Here is a 21728-nt window from a genome sequence, read left to right as displayed (position 1 = left end):
GGCCAAATCACAAACGCCCTGGATAGCTGGCCAATCAGAAGCACACCTCGCATTCAAACCGACGGGCTTTGTAAAAATGTATGCATTTCAGAAAGGCGGGGCATAGAATAATGTACATTATAACACATTTCATTACACCAAACACATAAAATAATGTCTTTTTTTTAGCAACCGTCTATGACCCCTTTAAAATAAGGAGCGAGACTAAAGTAGTTCACAATTTATAAAAGGGCTCTTTATTGGGGTGCACAAAGTAACACTGACTATGACGACCAACACCAATGGGGGCTTCTGAGTGAGAACGAATATGGGCTAAGTAGCCTAAATCTCATAAAAAAAAAAAAAACCCTTTCGTTTATTAGGTTCCCCTGAGGAGTAATCTGTGAAGGATGTAGTCCTATGTTAACTGGGGACACCGAGATGAGTGGAGCCTGTGTGATCCAGAATCTACATATTGCTCCCCGCACATCCTATTTCAGCTCGGAGCCCTTAAAAAGCTTGCAGCATCTACAGTATTTCATGATCGGAAAGAACGTGGACAAAAGGCCTTAATAGGCCTACATGCACCCCACATATATGACTCTATTAATGAACTTATCACAACCACTTGTTGGTGCTGTGGATTATTGTGGATAATGTTTTAAGAAAAGTGACTGAATGTCTCAAAACTGCTGTTTACCATTCTAGTCTGGGAAAACCCCGTTTCTGTTAAAGCCAGTCGAATAATTCCAGTTTACAAAGCCCTGTTTTAATTTCCCTGTCGTACTCTATAGCCTATAGGAAAAAATGAGATAGAGGTAAGAAATAGCTATAGTCAGGTCAAATAAATAAATAAATAAATAAATAAAACAAACAAACAAAAAAATTGTAGGGAAAGAAGAAGGGACCAAGAGCATTTCAAAATCGTTGCGAATATGAGAAAAAGTGTAAAACAGCCCTGAACTGGTAATCTCTTGTGTCTTGTATAAAACAGTGGATCTTAATCTTTTTTTCTTATTCCTAGTCCCTGCATTACAATTTTTGAAGTTGTTTAGAACTTTTCTGAATACGATTGAAACCATTTCTAATAGCCTTAATGAAGTCAACGCTGCAGCCCCTTGAAAGTGTGCGAGGCAACCACTGGGGCCCCAGTCCCCCAAATTTAGGACCTCTGTTTTAGTACAGATGCACAAAAAAGTTTGTCAACCACAATAAGTCCAAGGAATAGATAGTTCTACTTTTTTATCTGGTTAACCTTCACAAAGGTTCATGGGAATCAGCTTAATATGACAATAAAACTGAAGAGGAATTGAAAAAGTTGAGTCAGAGCTGCAACTTTAAATGTAAAAAAATATTTGTAAACTGAGCAAAGTATTACAAGAATAAAGGTTTAACCCTAGAAAAATCCAGGATGGTTGATGTGTGATTTTTACAAACACACTAAATATAGCTTTGTTATATTAAAGGTGCACATTCAAAACGGTTTTGGCTACCTTTCAGATTTTTTGAATGAAAAAAAAAAAATGTTTTCCCCCTTAAATCCATCCATAAAATAAGAATATTTAACATTTTACTTTTTATTATGCGAAAAACCAAGGGTAAACTTATCTTTTGCTGTTGTGCATACATCAAAATTATAGCTATTAAATATCGCTTGGCAAAAAAAAAAAAAACCCCCCAACACGCAAAATAAAAGAAGAAACCCCCCTCAAAAAACATAGTTACAATGTCATTTCCTCCACCCCACTGTTAACTTACATAGTCACCTAATTTGAGATATGATGGAAATGTTCATAGCGACATTCCGAAAAATGTCATTTTTCCTCAAAAATGTCATACGGTAAATTTTTCACAAAAATATTAATTAGCATACTTGGGTTTAATATTGGGTTATAAGAACACCGTTGCACCTGAATACCACATGTTCCATTTAAAGAAAAAACAAAACCCCAAGATGAGAATTGCTTGAGTTTCCATCATTTGTATTTACATTCCTAAAAATCAAGTGTAGAGGATGTTTACCTTGAACTGATCATATAGCGGTTTATAAACCCATGTCGACAAAAAGGTTAAACTGTAAAGGTCAAAGACAATTTAAAGGCAAAACTCACTCCTTGGGCTCCAGAGACAAAGATTTTTGATATATTAGACCAAATCAATTGCCTGTGAGATTTAAAAAATCCTAGCATTTAGCCTATTGTACAATAAATATTTTATGATCCTCTACTAATCCAGTAGGCTAAGTATAGTTAGATTTAAACTACAGTAACGAAATAAAGACGGCACTCATTGAAATCCAGATGAAATGGACTTGGGTAGTATTTGTTTGCACTGTAAATTTAATCTATACTAACAGAGCGCATTTGGTACTGTATGTATTTTGTAAATATGTGGTTCATTATGAGACCAATGATGGCAGTTTTAGCCTAATTCTAGTCTAAACGCTTATTTAGTTATAAAGACGTGCCTACTTCCAATTGTTTCAAACTGCTTTCAAATCCCTCACATTGTGATTCAGTGGGATCTATATCTGGACAAATTGCTTGTCGTATTCAGAGCAGTTTAGAAGTGTTTAGGAACATTTTCTTGTTGTCCATGTCTTTTGATGCATGTAGCGCTATTAGATGACTGCAGGTTCATGATGCCCATTTCAATATATGGTAAAAAAAAAAAAAAAAGTGCCTGAGTCCTATTACGGGTAAATAATGCCTGAGCCAGCACTTGTTCAGGGCTGTCTGAAAAATAGACAAAATATCAGCTTGACAAAGGCAGCATTTCTGTTCCTTATTTTGCAATTTCTGGTCTGTCCAACAAGTCACTTGTGTTTACCATCAACTAAGACTTTGGTAAACAAGTTTCGCGGAAAATGTTCAAACACTGATTATTCAAACCAGTTCTCGAAAATTCCCATCTTAAAATAGGGAATCTGCGTCTAATTAAGACTAGCTTTTTATCTTCAGTAATTTATACTTTAATATAAATACTATATTACTTGCATCAAATGTTTTATTGCCACTACACTAGGTGATATTGACACACACCACACACACACACCCACACACACACGCCACACACACACACACACAACACACCACACACACACACACACACACACACATAAATTATGTTGCTTGAGTTTGGCTGACATATTTCCTCACAGTATTTGTATACTCATCTCATCAGACTTAAAAGTAAGCTTGTTTTGCCTTTAGCAGTCGCATCAGACCTCATGACACAAATGGGTCATGATGACAGTTATATTCGTGTACAGCACATTTGTGTGGGAGAGAAGATAATCAGGTCCACAAAATGTAGTATAACCCACTGGGTTCTGTGAAGATGAGGGAACCTCACCGTTTAGTCTCCCTCAAGAACTACAAAAAATGAAAACTGAAAGCAACATTTCACATCATTTCAAGAGAATGAAAACCAGGTTCCAAAATGAAACTGTGAAAGCCCTTGTTTACAGATAAAAAGGAATAAGACGCTGTACAATTGTGATAAGAAACATGGCAACATTAAAAGTAACTTCGATAAAATGTATTTTATGCATCTGTGCATGTATTTCCCCCCTTTTATAGCTCATTGATTGAATAATGTATAGGTATCTTCCCTAATTATTTCTATTCTTGAGTTTTTTAAATCTTAGTGCATGCTGTAGGTTGTATGTGAGAGGATGAAATATTTTCTAAATACACTTTAGTTTTATTATGATGAGATATTCTAACTAATCCAATAAAAATACAAAATGCAAAGGACCCCCCCCTCCCCCCAAAAAAATCAAAAATATATAAAATCAAAATAAAAATGAAAAACAAATGTCAAAAGTTTCTTGCCACATGGGAATTATCACCAGTGAGTTAACAAAATCCATTATTGATTCAGAAGTAAATTATTACTTTAAAATATTCAATATTAAACTGTGAATTTACGTGATTATCTATTCTTTAAGAGTAAAGCTATAACTATTTTCCTCTGACATAAAAATTCCAACTCATATGCATATATCCTTTTCACCCACTTTCCTCTTCTGAGCATCAATATAAACTGGGGCAGAAGACGCCTCTCATCCTAGACTTGCTTCACTCCACATATGATCTCAGCCTCAACATGTCACTGCTCTCTTATTTACTGCTGGCAGCTACTGCAGCCTGCTGCTTCACAACCCTCTTTGGTAAGAGTATAGAAATGGATTTTATATTTTATTTTAGAATTTAAAGTGGTGCAGCATTCTGTGTGGTCAATATTATGTGGTGTTTTAATACAAAGATGTCTGTATAAACCAGGTGCTTTCTAAGTTTAAAAGGTGGATCTGTTAAAGGGTAAAATGTGCTATAATTTATTGCAGGTTAATTATGCACTCAACTGTTGTCATAATTGTTTTTTATTTCTGATAGAATGGTTACAGCATTGTTTCTTTAGAGAAATGTCATTCTAACTGTATCTACATGGCTTCTTTCAGCATTGCCAATGGATGGCGTGGCTACCAACAGGAACTGTCAGTGTGTGACCACCTCCTCATCCATAATCCCAACTCGGCTGTTCCAGAGGATTGAGATCCTGCCTCCAGGAGCACACTGTCGCAAAACCGAGATCTTGTGAGTCATGATGTTTTGCTTCTACACGTCGGTGGCTCACACACTGTAATTACAGACATGAGGGAAATGTGCAAAAGGGTGCATATTTCCTCTGTTCTGACAAACCTCAGTGCTCTCAAAAATATGTAACATTATCCACTATTAACCCACGCAGCTCTTAGACAAATGTCACTTATTGCCCATACAGTTGTGTAAGACAGGCAAATAGTATTGCATATATTTATTAAATTCTTTTAAATTCCTCAGGATTACCAAAAAGGACAACAAAACAGTTTGCATAAACCCTGAAGCACAATGGATAAAAAAAATCCTCACAAAAGTAATGAGGTAGGGTTTAAGTCTTAACTCCTAAAATCAAAATCAAAACTGTCTAAGCTAGAATTTACCTTTTGTTTTACTTTTCTTTGCATTGTCTAATGGTTTTCTTATGTTTCTTTTTCCTACTGTACAGCAAAAGATCTGTAAAGGAAAGTTCCATGCCCACTGTTGCATAAATCAAAGCGGACAAGAACAACTGCAATTAAGACATTTTCCACTTTCTTTTCAACTATTCCTTTTCGTTAAACTGGCAACTCAAGTGTGCTGAATGTTATCAGGCCATCTTTACATAGCCACAAATTTGTTATCATAGGCTATCTACAAAATCTGTAATTATTATTTTGAAATAAAACTCTCACAACCTTCTTCCTTTAAAATGACATCTTTATTGCCTTTAAGGTGGGAGACTAGGACAAGACTTTGTTGAGAATTTCTTGTTTTACAAATGGGCCACATGTAGCACCATTTTCATTTGCAAACAGAAAGTTTTTCCCCCATATCATCACCATATATGTTCAGAGACTAAACAAGATTTATAAAATGTGTATTCCTCAGCTGAGGAGAAACTGCATGAAAAAAACTCCCAAAGTCAATGAGAAAATCCAGCGATTAAGTCATCATCTCATTGGGAAAATGCTCTTTTTTTTGGATATTCTAATCATGGTTTTCTCAAGGTTCTTAGCAAAACAATACTTTAAAGCATCTTACAATCACGCAAGTCCTTCATTAATTTAAATTTCTTATCAAAACTGACCTCAAACCCTGGTGCCATTATCCATATTCAATGAGGGACTACTGATATTTTCCACATGCTTTTATTACTAATTGAAAAATAATGCATGTTCATCAATCTGGATTAAAATAGCTGGCCATTCAGACCATTTGCCATGAAGAAATATGTTTAGTTTGTTCTATGGGAATTTCTTGGGAAGTTGACTTACTTACGGTTATAAAAATGTTATAACTGTATCACGGCCAATTAAGTAGTCATCATGTCTCTCTGGTGAAGAGAAGAGATGGACAGATGAATGGATGAGTGGATGGAAGAGTGCTGGGATGGATGCTGGTGCTGGCTCACTCTGTAAGCGTCTTGCTTTCACAGGCAGTACTGCTGTAGAAAAGCTGGTTCAGGCTAGGCACAGTTTGATCAAAGAGGAAATGCTCAACCTAACAATCAGTTTCTGCAAAAGTGACAAAAAGTGAAAGCACTGGATGCTCAAAAGTGTTCCACTTATAGAAATGATGTTTTGATGACTAAAAATCTCAAATGTGAAGGTGTTGCATGGATCCTAACCAAATATGTCATTAAATGTAAACAGGGATGGGATTTAATCAGTGTGGTTATTGTTTATTTTCTGAAGTCTGATGGCAGTAAGTGATAAGTAGCATACAGCACACATAGTCCAACACTAAATAGTCCACTTTAGCACCTCTGACCTTCCTTTTAAAACATATTACTCACATCAGCTCAACACAGAACAAGGCACAGTCTGCTGAAACATGTTAGGAAAGTTGTAGCTTTTTACAAAAAAGACATTAAGGTGAACCTGGATGTGTCAAATAGACAAGTACTATCAACAACCCTACGCTCCTCACAGGTTAAACATCACAAAATGCTCCAGGATTTTTAACTCAAGAAGACCCTGCTTTATACATTTTGATGACTGCTCTTTTGAGCAAAGGACTTTTTGGTTTATAAAAGTCTGAATTCATGCAGGGAAGTGTTTTCACAGTAGTCATGTGACAGACAACACTAATGTCACTGACATAAAAAAATGTTATAGTTTGCCCAAATTCATTCAGTTTAAGACTATAAATCTACACTACACAACTTTTACCACGTTTTGCACTCTTGACGACACTAGCTGCCGAAAGTCAGAGCAAATGCAGATTTGAGTTGACAGATTTCACAGAAAATCACATAGTGGTGTATGATGGGCATACACTTTTTTTTTTTTTAGCTTCGGACTATGAACTATGTCCAGTTGGACAATGATTTTAAAACACATATTGTTTTAACTGGTTATATGTCTCCCTAGCAATGACAGATATGTTTCTGTGTTAAGTCTACTGTGTTTGGAACAACACATAAATTCAGATTTTATACGTTGTGTAGAGTATTACAGCTTTTAGAGAAATTCAGCGAATGATTGTGTTTTAGCTTGCCAACCTTGAAAACCATAAATATGTAGATATAACAGTGAGAACAGCCTTTAACTACAGAAATGCTCTTGAACCGTATAGTTTTGCCAAACAAATAAAATGAAAGAATCATGTCATTTTTCTCTTCTCCAACAAATCACACAATGACATTTATAAATTAATTTATAAATTAACATTCATCCTGTACCGATGCAGCTGACAAGCCATTAGCATTGAAACAAATGTGAAACAACATGATTAAGCTTAATTGGCCTGTGTTAAATGGATAGTTCACCCAAAAATGAAAAGTGTTCCACAGAAGAAATAATGTCATACAGGGTTGGAACACCATGAGGGTGAGAAAACGATGACAGTATTTTCATTTTTGGCCAAACTACGCCTTAGACCCTTAGGTAGTCTTCTGTAGAAATTATAAATTGTACCAATAAAGTCAACCACCTGTCAATCAGAGATTCTTTAGAGACGCTCGCTGACATCATGAGATCACTGAGTCAGGGAGGACTTTGTATTGTGTAAATATACATCAGTACGGCGATGTGATTTAGATGCTGATGCAAGCAGCAACGGAAAACAGCACAGCTGGGTTATAATCAGTAGGCCTGGGATCCTTTTTAATAGTTTTTAAACATTTTTGACCAAAAGACAAGTTTGCATAATACTTTACATTGCACTATTAAGAATTTTCAATTAAAAATAGACCGCTGTTTTCCAGTTCATAAACTTAATGCAAATCCATCCTCCGATAACATCAAACAGGGGAACTTGAGTTTGTAATGCACAGGATGCAATAACTAATATTAGATTGCATAATAAAGAGACAAATGGGGTTTTATTATACTCAGAAATTTACAGATTTAAATGCCACCTTAATGATTTCTTGTAAAATTTATGAGATGCTGAAGGGGAATTTAAAAGAGGATGCTAACTGGAACATCTTTTTTGTAATACTCTTGCTGACATGATCTGTCTTTGCTTAAGTTACACATTTCTACCATCCAAATACTGACACATGGCTTATGCAATCTCACATTTAGACAAACAGATCGATTTCCCTGAAAGCAGCGTTTGTTTGGTACCAAACAGAGAATCCCAACCCTAATTTGGTATTAACCTTTTGTTTTCATGTTGGAAAACGTAATAATAAGATCATATAATCGTGTGCAAATATTAAAAAAGGAACAAAGTAGGTAAGTACTTCACTCCTTAATATGTGTGCCTATTTTTGTAGGGGCTTATCATTCGTCCATGGTTTGGGGAAGGGGGCTGCACTACCTGTGGACAGGCAGATGCAGCCCGTTGAGGGGGGGTAAAGGCGGGTGGTACTCCAGCTGAGCCAGAAGGGAAAAGTGATCGGAGGGGATGTGCGGGTGGGGGCAGCCGGTTATGTTGTTGTCCTTCAGCCACTGAGTCTCCAGTGGACCCAGAACGCCCAGAACACGCATGTGTGTCCTAGAGAAGAAGATGTAGTCAATCACGCCCTACAGAAAAGGAGAAAAAAGGTTTCATAAATTAAAAATCTGTGACAATAATATAAAATTAGGAGCTGATTTCAGTGCAATACAATAAAGCAATGCGTGAAACTTAAATATATCTGAATTATGTATCTCTTCACCTTGAATTCATAAGTGTAGTTGGTGTAGGGCATGAGATTCCCCTCGTAGGCACTCTTCAGCTGGAAACTGTGTGTGATGCTGCCATCGGGCTTGCCGTTTTTGCCGTTGCAACTGAAGTTGGTTAAACAATCACTGTAACGCAGTTCCTTAAAGTCTTTGTGATTTTCTGCAACTCCACCATTACTTAGATACTCCACCACACCTGTGAAAGGCCAGGAAACCTAGTAATGCTGAGACAAGACCTTCATGCCGAATCTAACCCGAGGAAAAATGTGATGTATTTCTCTTAGGAATGACATTAAAGAGTAATTCACCCCCCAAAATTAAAATGATGTCATCATTAACTCACCTTCATGCCGTTCCAAACCTGTATGACTTTTTTTCTTCTGTGGAACATAAAAATATATTTTGAAAAATGTCTATACATTTTGTCTATACAATGGAAGTCAAAGGTTACCTGCATTCTTTAAAATATCTTATTTTGTGCTCCACAGAAAGTCACAGAGATTTGAAACAATAAGAGGGTCAGTAAATGCTGACAGTTATCCTATATAAGAAACGCTAAGTCATCCACTTCAATGGCACTATATTTTGGATTGCTTATGTGAAATTCTTGAACTCATCTTAGTAGGAATTTACACAAGATAGATTGCCCAAGTGAGTTCCCCATTCCCTCTAACTATTTATCTCCAATAAGCAGTTTCAAATATCACTTACCAGAGTCTGGGAGGGAGTTGAGGTCAGCGCACAGGACTGTAGGGATGGTGCTGGTGTCTGACGTGGGTGATGCAGAGTTGATGGAGCCCAATGCCCTCTCAGCAATGCACTTAAGCTCAGACAGGAACATCATGGTCTGGATGAGCTTCACATCTGAGTACTCTGGATCCCAGTGCATGTGGGCATTAGCTACCAGCAGGAGCGGTTTCTCTGAAGGCTGCTTTGATCCTGCATTACAACACCAGTAAAATTAAGGGGATTTAAGTAATTTACTAAAGAGGTAGCAAATGGAGCTGTAACATCTAAATAAGATCTTTTATAAGGTCATTGCTCCCAGTTCAAAGATATTCAAAAGCTAAATGTCAACAGGGAACTCCCTTCTTTTTTTTTTTTTTTTTGTGTAATCAGTATTGCAATATATTGAAATAAAAAAATTATTCTAGATTGCAGGGGAAAAATGAAGAATACGCTGAGAAAGAAGAAATAAAGCAGAACTCATCAAAAAGTGTGTATGCTTAAGAAATTGTATTCAGCTGTATTGAGGCATCATGAAGAAATTAAAAAGTATGTTATCACTGAAATCCAACCTAGCACATAATTCAACCATAGATGTAATTTTATGTATCAGAGCGCCACATCACTTCTGACTAACTTGGCTTACAAAATTTTGAAAGACATAAATGTTTTGTTTCATTTAACTGCAGCTGCATCTTCTAAAATATTCAGAGAATGCTACTGATGTTATTTTCAAAGTGGCCAATATTTAGATATCCAACTTGCCACAAAAAAATTAATAAATAAATACTAATATAATCTATGTTGAATCATTTCTGGGCTCAAAATGAATTCTACTGACATAGTGTCGTTTGTGAACTTTAATTTATTTTCAGAGACAGTATTTATTACTGTCCTCTCATGTTAACATTTTTAACTTTGTGATTTACTGCCATCTACAGGACAAAGCTAAACAGAATGCGTGTCAGTGAAGAATAGGAAACCTAAATTGAGCTATTTAATGTGAACTGCATAGTTATCATTCAAGGTCCTTACCACTAGCAAACAAGTCTTTCTTCACCTCCAGCAGGACAGCTACTCCGATGTTATCTTTGGTCATGACTCTGTTTAGCATAACCTCCGAGCCCTCTGAGTTTGCCATGGCAACCTGATTGAACTCCACTGTGTGTTTCTGCACCAGAGTAAATCTAGAAAATAAAAAAGTGCACAAGATGAGCTTGATATCATTACACTTTGAACCTTGTAAGAAGACAGAAGGAGATTCTCACTTCTCAGTCTTGAAGAACACAGCACAGCCGTCCACATGCTTCCGCTCCTGTTCTGACATGAGTTTGGCACGAGACTTTGGACAGAAAAAGCCATCAAATCCACGCTCTTTCAGTGTTTCCAGAAAGAAAGTGTAGTACTGCTCTGTTTCCACCTCCTGCACATCAGTTCAGTAAAGTTGGCAACATATCCACAGATTCAAATTTCTCAGAACAATAACTTGTGAGCTAAAAGTTGTTACTACACAAACAACACCTCTTTTCAATCGCAGACAACGAACTACAGCCTAATTTTCCACAACATGAATATGTTGCCAAGCCAACTGTACTGAACTCTGCACATGCATTTGGAGAATAAGCGTTAGAGCAAAGTATAAAACTGCTGATTTAAAGCTCTACACTCAAGTCTAAAGAATGATATTCAAAAGGAATTGCAAATTGTACTTGCGTTTTCAATTTGTGGACGCATATGGTGAGACATAATCCAAACACAATTCAACAAAGTGATGTTGATGAGTTTTAAGTTTGGTGTTTGACAAAACAGAGCAAGCGGAAAGAGAAAGTGTGATCCATATTATAGCTCTTTATATGAAGCATACAGACTTCAGTCAAGCCACAGATAAACTTTTTGCTGAAAAATGCACAATATATGAGATGCTGAGTGGTGCCGCCGGTGTCCATGCACTCATAGAAAACAATTTGTCTGAATTTTAAAGACGTGGTATGGCGCTGCGTTTCTCGTCCAGTGTGCGACCCTGTTCAGTTGTGAGGTTCCACAGATGTATTTAAGATCTCTTCTTGATGTTGCTTGTTTGTTTGCAGATAATAAATATTAAGTTCCAGGTTTTTGGCATTGTTTGAAGTGAAAGAAATATATATATATATATATATATATATATATATATATATATATATAATATATATATATATATATATATATATATATATATATATATTGTTTACACATATTTAATAACTTAGCTTCATTGTTTATGTAAAACACTATATATGGATTCATCATATTAGAAGTTACATGCATGAGAGGTACACTAGCTTTTTAAGTTTGGGCTCAGTAGGATTTTCTTTTGTTAAGAAATTCATAATTGTATTAGTTTGCATTCAATTGATCAAAAGTGACACTAAAGACATTTATAATGTTACAAAAAAAAATTATTTCAAATAAATGCTTCTCTTTCTAACTTTCTATTCCTCATAATCCTGCAAAAATTTATTACAGCTTCCACAAAAATATTAATCTTGAACACCAAATCAGCACATTAGAATGATTTCTGGAGGATCATGTGACACTGAAGACTAATGTAATAGCTGCTGAAAATGCAGCTTTGCCATCACAGGAATAAATTAAAGGGACATAACACATACAGTTTCTGCCAATCTCAAGTTAATTGTGAGTACCTATATAGTAGTATTGCATCCTTCATACATCAGAAGTGTCTTTAGATTTGTCAGATTTATAAAAGAAATACACAGCTTAAGGCTTCTCTCCAAAAAAAACAGCCGGGCTCCTAGAGGCGTGCCGTGGGCGGAGCTAAAAAGTCGCAAGCACTTAAGGCCCCGATATACTTCAAGCGAATTGAAGAACAAACTGATATGATGTCATTTTGAATAAAATCCGAGTTTGAAATGGCTTGCCAAAGCGAACTCAATATGAATAAAATATCATTAGGATTTGAATGCCCCCCCCCACTAATAAGATATTTTATAAAAGGCAAATTGTAATAATATTTTACAATATTACTATGTTTACTGTACTTTAATCAAATAAATGCAGCCTTGGTGAGAATATGAGACTACTTTAAAAAAGAAAAGTATGTTATCTATCTCAAACTTTTAAATGGTAGTGTATGTGCTAATTGTAACTGAGATTTTGAAACAGGAGCATCGTACCTGCAGGCTAATGATGTCAGCATCACAGTTAGTGATCTCCTCCATGATGCCTTTCTTCCTGTACTCCCAGTTAAGGGCCCATGAGGGACAGTAGCCGTACAACTGTCTTGTTGCATACTTGTCGCACAGTACGTTGTAGCACATTACTGTGAACACAGCTGAGAACACAAGCATTTAATATTAGCTTTGCTCCTTGCTATATCATGATTTTTAAAAACCATTGACGGGGTGCTAGTAGGTACCTGTGGGCATCATTTGGTCTCGCTCCCTCAAAGTGATCCATGGTCTTTGGGGGAGTTGTTCTGGGTGGACTAATATTGGGAGGGGAAAAAGTAGAAGTAAATGAAATGAATAACTAATGAATAATCTGTTTTGTGTTAATAAATAGCTATGCAATTGTGTCCGTTATTACCTGCAAGATTGTCAAGCATGTAATTCAATAATTTCCTTGTTCCATCAGGCTCCTGATACAGGTTGAGTATATCCTGGGACAATGGATTACCTGGGAAAGAAATTGTGTTCTTAGGCCTAATGAAAAATATTGCATGCTTGTTCTGCATGTACTGTATAATATAAAACAACATTTGTTAGAATAAAAAAAAAATCTTTACCTTTGAGGCCAAGTGTTTGCAACTGGAACAGCCGGCCAAGTTCATAAGGCAAAACTCGTAAACAATTGTTGTTCAAAAGCAATTCCCTAAAAAAAAAATACACTAAGTAAGAAACAAATGTGACCATATAACAAAGCGTCTGTTTAGTGTAACTGGATAAAATCGCTCAAAGCAAAAAAATGGCCTAAACTATTTCTGAGACACTTGTTCTTTAGAAAATGTCAATCATTTTAGCTTTAATAGAGTAATAGGTCCAGCTGAGTCACATCCTAATTAGTTTTATTATATATTATATTTATTATATAACCTGTAATAATGCTAAAAGGTCAATAAAACTATTTTACCTAACTTCAGTCTGAAGGGAATCCCTATAGATCGACCAATTTGTCACGTACCTGAGAGTCACCATGTTGCCGAGTTCTGCTGGCAGGCTGCGCAGTTTGTTGGAGGACAGGTTTAGGTAGACGAGATGGGGCAGCTTTGTGATTTCAGGAGGAATCCGGCTCAGGATGTTGTTGTTGATGTGGAGAGCAGTCAGATGGGTCAGCGTCCATAGTGAGCTGCTTAGACTTCTGACCCGCCCTGTACCATGGAAGCACAGGCAGAGTGCACAAATATTTTACAGATTTCCCAGAGAACACACATACTGATATATGTATATACTCAGCAATGCTCGTCACTTTGGATCAAAACATTTGCCACTTTATAAGTAGTTCAGTACAAGTAGGCTTTCACGTTCACTGATTTATTCATTAATTTCTCTCATGTCAGTTTACTGTACCTTCAGTAGCACATTCATAAAAATACATTCATTGTATGAGTTGAGGTGTGAGGAATAATAACTAACCAGAAATCTCCAACTCGGTCCAGTGTGACTTCTTCCCACTGGCCAGTTCCTCTGCTGACATGACGGTATATAATCTGCGTGGGTCTGGAGGATCATATTTTTCCTTTGGCATGCCTATTAATCTGAAAATACATGTAGAAAATGAACAATTAAACATAATTTATTTTAGTTACAGTATGTCACTCAGGTCATTTTTCTCTCAGCTACAGTTCATTAATTTTCTCAAAATTTCTGTAAGCAATCATCATAAACTGAGAGAAAGCTAAAAGCCTGATCTATGTACCTGCTGGCAGTGTAATTGTCACTGCAATGTTCATTTTGTGAATGCTGTGAGAGTGACTCCCTCTAAAGGCCTCAGATCAAGCCAGATCACTCTTACACAAACTGACATTATGTAAACATGATGTAAATCAGTCAACAAACCAACAACTGCACTTGAACTTGTGAACATCAGCTAAGAATTGCTTAAGTTTAATTTAAAATAAAGCTAAAGATAAAACAATATGTAGGTACTAAGTGAAGCTGTAAAATATCAACATCTCACCAACACTGCAGTTCAAAAGTTTGGGATTGGAAAGAAGTCTCTTATGCTCCCCCAAGGCTGCATTTATTTAATCAAAAACACAGTAAAAGCAAAAACAATATTGTAAAATATATTATTACAATTTGAAATAATTGCAAAGATTTTACTCTCTCTCAATAATTGTATGCTTTCTACTTTAATATATTTTAAAATGTCATTTAACCCCCGTGAAAGGACTTTTCATTACTTATCTTCTTCAATGTCACATTACCCTTCAGAAATCATTCTAATATGCTGATTTGGTGCTCAAGAAACATTTCTTAATATTATCAGTGTTAAAAACAGTTGTGCTGCTTAATTTTTTTTAAAAAAAATTTTGCGGAAACAATGAATTTTTTTTTTAGGATACTTTGATAAATAGAAAGTTTTAAAGAACAGGATTTATTTTAAATAAGTTTTATAATAATTATAAATGGATTTACTGTCATTTTTGATCATTTATTGCATCCTTGTTTAATAAAAGTATTAATTTCTTAAAAAAAAAAAAAAAAAAAACTTACTGACCCCAAACTTTTGAACCATGGAGTATGTTCTTTAAAAAAAAAAAAAAAAAAAAAACAGGCCAAAGTGAGAGATGCTGAGTAGTATATCTCTCATGCGAAGCCAAAACATAAGGCTATGGCAGGCTAGGGCACGGACAGAGTTTAACCAAAGTCTCTTTTGGGTTTTCTATACTCTTTGGTTTAACTTAGTTGAACTTTGTAGATGTTGCAGTAGGGTTTTTTTTTTTTTTTTTTAAATCAATCTCTTTCAGCTGTAAAAGATAAAAGCAAAACAGCACTGTCACCAAACGCCCTGTTAACAGGTAAAACCACCAGAGAGAGCTTTTAAACAGACGACTGCGCTTATTATTTACCTTTTATAGAAATAGCATGTGGTGCGCTTTAATCATTCAGTCGCATCTGTTACATACACAAGAGCACACTGTCAAACTCTAAGAGCTGTTCGCTGTGTGTGTTGTGAACTCTGTAATCTTTATCTGTCACTAAACCGCTGTGTATATGACCATGTGACAACTGACAATAAAAGTTACTTGACTGAACGCTACGGCGTATAATATGCAAATGAACGCTTGGTCACGCTGATGACAGCCAAGGCGTTACGTAAGCCGCTCTTTGAAGTTAAGTTACCAAGTAACGTCTGTGAATAAAAGAAACACACAAGTTCCGAGCTGAACCTAAAAGTTCGGTCTTGTCGTTCAAAACGCCTTCTAAAACATCGCGCTGTTTCGCGTTACAGGTAAAAGCGTGTCAACAGCACAGTAACGAGGTTTGTGTTATGTAAGGCTATCATTATTAGCTATTCTTGCTATGTCAGTGAATGCTCAAAGTTGTGATTGACATAAAGTAAGTTCGGTTGGTGAGCTGAGGGCAACCACATGAAGAGCAGGAGATCTGGCTGTGCCACCCTTTCAGACGTCCCTCGTCATCACCAAATACGGCCATCTATTAATCAGGAGAGACTATGTGGCGTGTAATGGGTTGAAACCTTTATACACTCTATGGTTGAAACACTGTTCTCTCGTGTTTATTAAGTTACATCACACACCGTCTCCTTAGCCGATCTTCTGGAGGTAGAGTTGGGGACATCAGGCGTATTTGACACCCAGAAATATAAAAAGCGCAAAAAACACCCCGCCGGAATGCAGTACGTGGATTCTTACCTGCATTCGGGCGGTGGGAGAGGAGCTGCTGGTGTGATATGATCAGAGACATACAGACAAACTGCGACCGATCCTCATCCTGAGAGTCGGGCAGAAGGAAGGACGACACTCTGAGCTTCCGCTCCGATCCACGGTCCCCGTACAACCAGCGATAGGAAGTCCGACTCTTTTCCGCGAATCGGTTCTTTTGAACCGTTAATTCTTAAGAACCGATTCAAACAACAGATTTGGCTATTTTACTCCATTACGTAATTGCGTCACATGGCACTGATGTTTTCTAGTTTAGTTAGTTGCATGATTCAGATTATAAAAACAAAGACGTTGGAACTTACATTTATAATAAACAATACTAAATTCGATTACATCTTTGGCTAAAGTTTTGCACGTAATATAATACTGTAATTTGTTTTGTATGTGTTGATGTCATAGTAGTATACGCATATTTGCCACTAATTTTCGACATTTCTGTTAATTAAAGTAAGATCCTTGGTTTACCACAAATACTCTTACTGTCAGAGCACTTATCGTTCTGGGCTGAGTTTCCCAAAAGCTTCGTGGAAAATCGTGAAAATTATTGTACGACAAGATCTTAATATTATCTGTTCCCCAAAAGCATCGTAACTTAAGTAGCACTTGAAAATCATCGTAGATCTACGAGTGCTCTGGAGTAATCGTAAGAAGACGATTCTTACGATGCGGCCACCTGCAGGACAATCGGCAGATTACACCTTTAAGTTTATTCAAGTGCAATGTGATTATAATATAAGGATTCGATTGTACTTTATTGTGCACTTTATTACTCGTTTTTTTTTTTTTTTTTTTTTTGCTGTTGTTTAGTTTAGTTTTTTTTAATTAATGTATGAATGAAATAATTAAAAAGGGCAGAAAACTAGAAATACTCATCTAAATTAAATGACTGAACAAAAAAAATGAATAAAATAAGTAATGTTGAAGTAATATGCTTCAAAGACTGGGAAAAAATAAAATAAAAAAATCTGTCAATGACTTGCTGACGTGCACGAAAACCAGCCATGTATTGGTAAATACCAGTACACATATATTGGTTATATATACAAATATATTTTAATGTATAATATTACACACTATAATATAATATAATATAATATAATATAATATAATATAATTAATATAATATAATATTGTATTATAGTTATTATATCCGAGTTGTCTGGAGCACAGCATTAGTTAACATTTCAATAAACGTGCGTGTACTACAATAACGAGCCATTCACTACAAGGTGACATTTCAGCACTTGACGATTGGATAGCGATCTTAAGTAACGTTAGCACTTAAAGCACAGCTACGCACGATTGTGTTAAAAGTGCATTTTGGTGCATTTTTTAACAGTTCGAAAGGTTTTGCAAACCGGTTCAATCGATTCATTAAAAAGATCCGACTTAAAAGAACGAATCGAGAAAATTTACTCTGCAATAGCTTACGGCTTACTCGAAGTGGAGAACATTGTGCTCTTGCAAAAATAGTATATATCTCTGTTTTATTATAGTACGTATTTAAAAGTATAGGCAATATATGCGTATAGGGAATTATCTATAATAAACATGCAAATGTAATTTATTACAGAACTACATTTATCGCACAAATTTTCCATATTGCAGGCAGGATTATTTGATATGAATGGTAACAACAAGAGTAACAAGAATGTTGTTGCTGTTTCCCTTCTAAAACAATTGGTTAAAACAAGATGATGGTGGAAAGTTAATTTACATAACGGGCACATTATTGTTTATTGTAGTATATAAAGTATAGTGTGTGCTTACCAATTTATTTTAAGGATGCACAATATTTTTTTTACTAAAGTTAGATGCGCACGACATATCATACGTATATTTATGAGTGGGAACGCTTAAAGCTTGTTGATGATTTAGACGGGAAAATATAAGTGTAACGCAATACTCTGTCAACATGGCCGCCCCCTCGAGGAATGTTTTAAGAGGTCAGTTTTGAAACGTTAAATATAATTTTACTTACGTTCTCTATATTCCGTGACATTTTCACAGATTATTAACATGAAAAATGTCCTGTGCAGAATGCTTGAGCTGATGTGTTAAATATAGCGCATCTACACAAGCTTTGAGCAGGATCTCTTATAGTTATGCTTATGTGAATTTATGCAGTGCGTCTGTATGAACGATAAAGTATACTTATAGAATTTAAATAATTTTTAACCACTAATTGGCTAATTAAAATGTAATAATTAACATGTCATTTGACCCAGTCATTTTAATTCTGCTTTACACGAGTGTCCTGTTTCACGCACAGTTTTACCCAGATGTCAGAGGCTGTTCTTCACATGCAGAGCTCCTTCTGTCTTCTGCAGTTCACTGACTGCACACAAACAGCAATCTGTCAGATCCTACGCTGCTGCTGCCGCTGCCAAGTGAGTTCTCTTAACACTGTTTAGCCTGGACTCCACATGCTGACAAACTTCGAAAGCGTGCAAGAAAAATCTATATGCAAAGAAGAATTATGTTTCTCATTAAAACTCTTTTTTTTTTTTTTGTAGGCAGAAAGAGAAGAAAGAGGAGACTGTTCAAGAAAAGGTGGTGAAAGAGAAAAAAAAGGTTGATGACAAAAACAGACATAAACCCTATGGACTCACAGCCTGGGCTCCAGTCGATGATGTGTACATGGTGAGGTACTATCCCAGACCTGTCTATGAGACATCCACGGCCATTGAAATGCTGAAGAACTTTCAGAAGCTGGACTTCAGTCCCGAAAACCAGCCTGTATACACTAACCTTCGTCTGGACATGAAGCTGGAGAAAAAGGTACATTTTGGGTGGTTATTTTCTTAAAGTAGTCTTATTTAAGTAACTTTTGCTTAAAAGAATAATTGTACTTTTGCTTTTAAATTCATATAAAACAAACCACTGTTCAAAAGTGTGTGGTCGGTAAAAACTCTTATAATTGTGAGATGTTCTCTATTTTAATATATTTTAAAATATGATTTATTCCTATAATGGTAAAGCTGAATTTTCAGCATCATTATTTCAGGCTTCAGTGTCACATGATCCTTCAGAAATCATTCTAATATGCTGATTTAATGTTCAAGAAACACATATTAATGTTATCAGTGCTGAAAAAGAAAAAGCTGCTAGTTAATATTTTTTGTGGAATCTGTGATACATTTTTCAGGATTCTTTGATGAAGAGAAAGTTCAAAAGCATTTAAACATTATTTATTTGAAAAAAACTGAACATAGTATTAAAATCTTAAACTCACTTTTGATCAATATAATGCAAAAAAATAAAAAAAAACTTACTGACCCCAAACTTTTGAACAATAATGTACTCATTTAAACATTCCATTAAATCTGCAAACTAGTGTGACTAGTGTGCTGGAAATATGTTCCAGGAAGAGCTTTTCTGTGCTTCAGAGTTGTTCTGGAGCTGTTCACGCTTTAATAAATTAAATACATCAAGTTCAAAATTTCTACACAGTTTTGTGAAGATACTTTTATTTTGTATTAAAAAAGTTAAAATCTTCATCAGTACATCAGAACAGTTGCTGAAATAATGAACTGTGGTGTTGAAAAGCATTTAATATGTGTCTGTCTGTTCTTGTGATGGTTCCTTTTAAATGTAATCTATATTGTTAAACTACAAACAGTGTTATTTTGAGTTCACTGAATGAAAAATCCTCTTGCCCGTTTAATACATTTTCTCACTAGCTATGTTGCAATGCTTAAGAAAACATTTCAGCACTCAGCATTATAACTGCAGCAAACAGTTACATTTGAACAAAATATGAAACATTAATGACTTTCCATTGTTTTTTTTTTTTTCAGAAAAAAGTGGATCCGTTTGTTAGCATAATTCATTTGCCACATCCCTTCAAGTCGGACATCAACAAAATAGTGGTTTTCACTGAGGTTAAACATTATGTTAAACATTACAGGTGTCATTGACTGAACTGATTTGATTTAATTTACAGCTCCATTTGAGGAGGCTGTACATTTTACATGCATTAATTGTAGAGTTATGGCTTTATAGAATCCAGATCAAGCCAGAATAGCAATGGAGAATGGAGCAGCAGTTGCAGGTGGAGCAGAACTGGTCGAGAAGGTAAAGCTCTTGAGAACTTATCATTGCTGGTAGAAATGTAATTCCTGCATATACTGTTTAAAGGTTTGCATGTGTAAAAAAAAAAAGTTCCCACTTCCCCTGAATTCAAACTGTGTTTCTGCTATCACATAATAATAATAATATATTGATTTTGCAATTACAATTGCATTTCCCTATTTACTTTGTGTGCCTTTTAATCATTGTTGATTACAGATTTTAGCTGATGAGATCACAGCAGATTTTTACTTGGCTGAGCCAGACATTGTACAAAAGCTGCTCCCTTTGAAAAACAAGCTGAGGAAGAAGTTTCCCAAGAGCAAGAGAGGTCAGTGAGGTGCACATGTATCATGCATGTTCTATTAATGTTCAACTAAACAGAGGTTAAATGGCTCTTTTGTGTTGCTTGCATCAGGATCAGTTGGAATGAATATTCCCAAAATGCTTGCATTGTTCAAGAGTGGTCATGAATACATGGTTGAGGACATCTATGTCAACACACAAGTTGCAACAGTAAGTCACACTGAACTGACATTTAAGTGACTGACATTTCTATTTGTAATAAAGTAAGAGAGAACAGGGTGGTATCTGTTTATTTTGACATCTATGAGGCTCGGCCCCCCCCACACTTTGTTAACCTATTTTTTTTTGTTTTTTTTAAACAGCTAGACATGCCAAAGGAGTATATTCTGGAAAACATTCGTGCCATTGTAAAAGATGTGGCAAGTCATAAACCAGCAGAATTTGGTCAGTAACTTATGTATTAAGTGATTTTATTTATTGTCCTAAACACCTCACAAATTCTGATTCTAATCATGTTCTTTTTTTGCAAATGCCTAGGACTCCTTTTGATAATTTAAAAATTATACAACTATGACTGCATGTCCATGTTCTGTAAAAGTAGATTAAACATCGGCTGTTAGGTGGAACTACCTTTTATATTCTCTGACTTGAATAAAATGTATTGTGTCTTTGCTTTTTTTCTTCCAGGTCCTTTTATTGAGCGAGCAATTGTATGCAGTAGGTCAAGTGAGGGTTTGCACATTAAAATCGAAGAATTATTACCACAGGAAGAGAAAAAGGCATGACATTTTTGCTTTGTATATATTTGCATTGTACAAAACATTTAGATTGTAATAAAATGGTAAATGTGGTATTGTCTAACTGTGTGGTTTTATTCTTAAGTCAGTTTATACAGTAGCATGTTTTGGTTATGGAAGCAACACAGTTAATGGCCCATTGTGGTCCATAAGGATGCCCTGTTGCAAAGGATTCCAGCCCACATTGAGCATCATAATGGAGATCAATTTGTGACCTAATTGCATATGGTTACAAATTTTGCCT

At 35.6% G+C, this 21728-nt stretch overlaps 3 protein-coding genes across 6 annotated transcripts; 2 read left to right on the top strand and 1 right to left on the bottom strand.

Annotated features, from left to right (window-relative positions):
* Positions 1–4045: 4045 nt before the first annotated feature.
* LOC109101395 (C-X-C motif chemokine 13-like) lies at positions 4046–5260 on the top strand. Its single transcript, XM_019114762.2, has 4 exons — positions 4046–4153; positions 4442–4577; positions 4824–4904; positions 5029–5260. The coding sequence occupies exons 1-4, from the start codon at positions 4090–4092 to the stop codon at positions 5069–5071; spliced, it is 324 nt and encodes a 107-aa protein (XP_018970307.1). The 5' UTR covers positions 4046–4089; the 3' UTR covers positions 5072–5260.
* Positions 5259–16459, bottom strand: LOC109101394 (CCR4-NOT transcription complex subunit 6-like). 4 transcript variants are annotated; one of them, XM_019114759.2, is made up of 13 exons: positions 16281–16457; positions 14035–14156; positions 13583–13769; positions 13188–13273; positions 12989–13078; positions 12819–12887; positions 12577–12734; positions 10672–10745; positions 10439–10590; positions 9389–9616; positions 8671–8873; positions 8331–8536; positions 5842–6006 (listed from the first exon to the last, which is right to left on the bottom strand). In XM_019114759.2, exons 2-13 carry the CDS (start codon positions 14144–14146, stop codon positions 5970–5972), a joined length of 1602 nt encoding a protein of 533 aa, XP_018970304.1. In that variant the 5' UTR covers positions 14147–14156; positions 16281–16457; the 3' UTR covers positions 5842–5969. The 4 variants fall into 4 exon arrangements, with proteins under 4 accessions (XP_018970305.1, XP_018970304.1, XP_018970306.1 ...); XM_019114761.2 differs by having other exon boundaries at positions 10672–10826; positions 16281–16323; XM_042756550.1 differs by having other exon boundaries at positions 5843–6003; positions 10672–10826; positions 16281–16456.
* Positions 16460–18165: 1706 nt separating this feature from the next.
* On the top strand, positions 18166–21523 carry mrpl1 (mitochondrial ribosomal protein L1). Its single transcript, XM_042756549.1, has 9 exons — positions 18166–18256; positions 18583–18700; positions 18827–19091; positions 20111–20194; positions 20316–20387; positions 20601–20712; positions 20800–20897; positions 21050–21131; positions 21375–21523. The coding sequence occupies exons 1-9, from the start codon at positions 18226–18228 to the stop codon at positions 21470–21472; spliced, it is 960 nt and encodes a 319-aa protein (XP_042612483.1). The 5' UTR covers positions 18166–18225; the 3' UTR covers positions 21473–21523.
* Positions 21524–21728: the final 205 nt, after the last annotated feature.

This window comes from Cyprinus carpio, chromosome A5 (genome assembly GCF_018340385.1).
Source record: "Cyprinus carpio isolate SPL01 chromosome A5, ASM1834038v1, whole genome shotgun sequence".
In the NCBI taxonomy this organism is placed as follows: domain Eukaryota; kingdom Metazoa; phylum Chordata; class Actinopteri; order Cypriniformes; family Cyprinidae; genus Cyprinus; species Cyprinus carpio.
The sequence above is the reverse complement of the archived record's forward strand: the minus strand, read 5'-3'. Positions and strand labels throughout refer to the sequence as shown.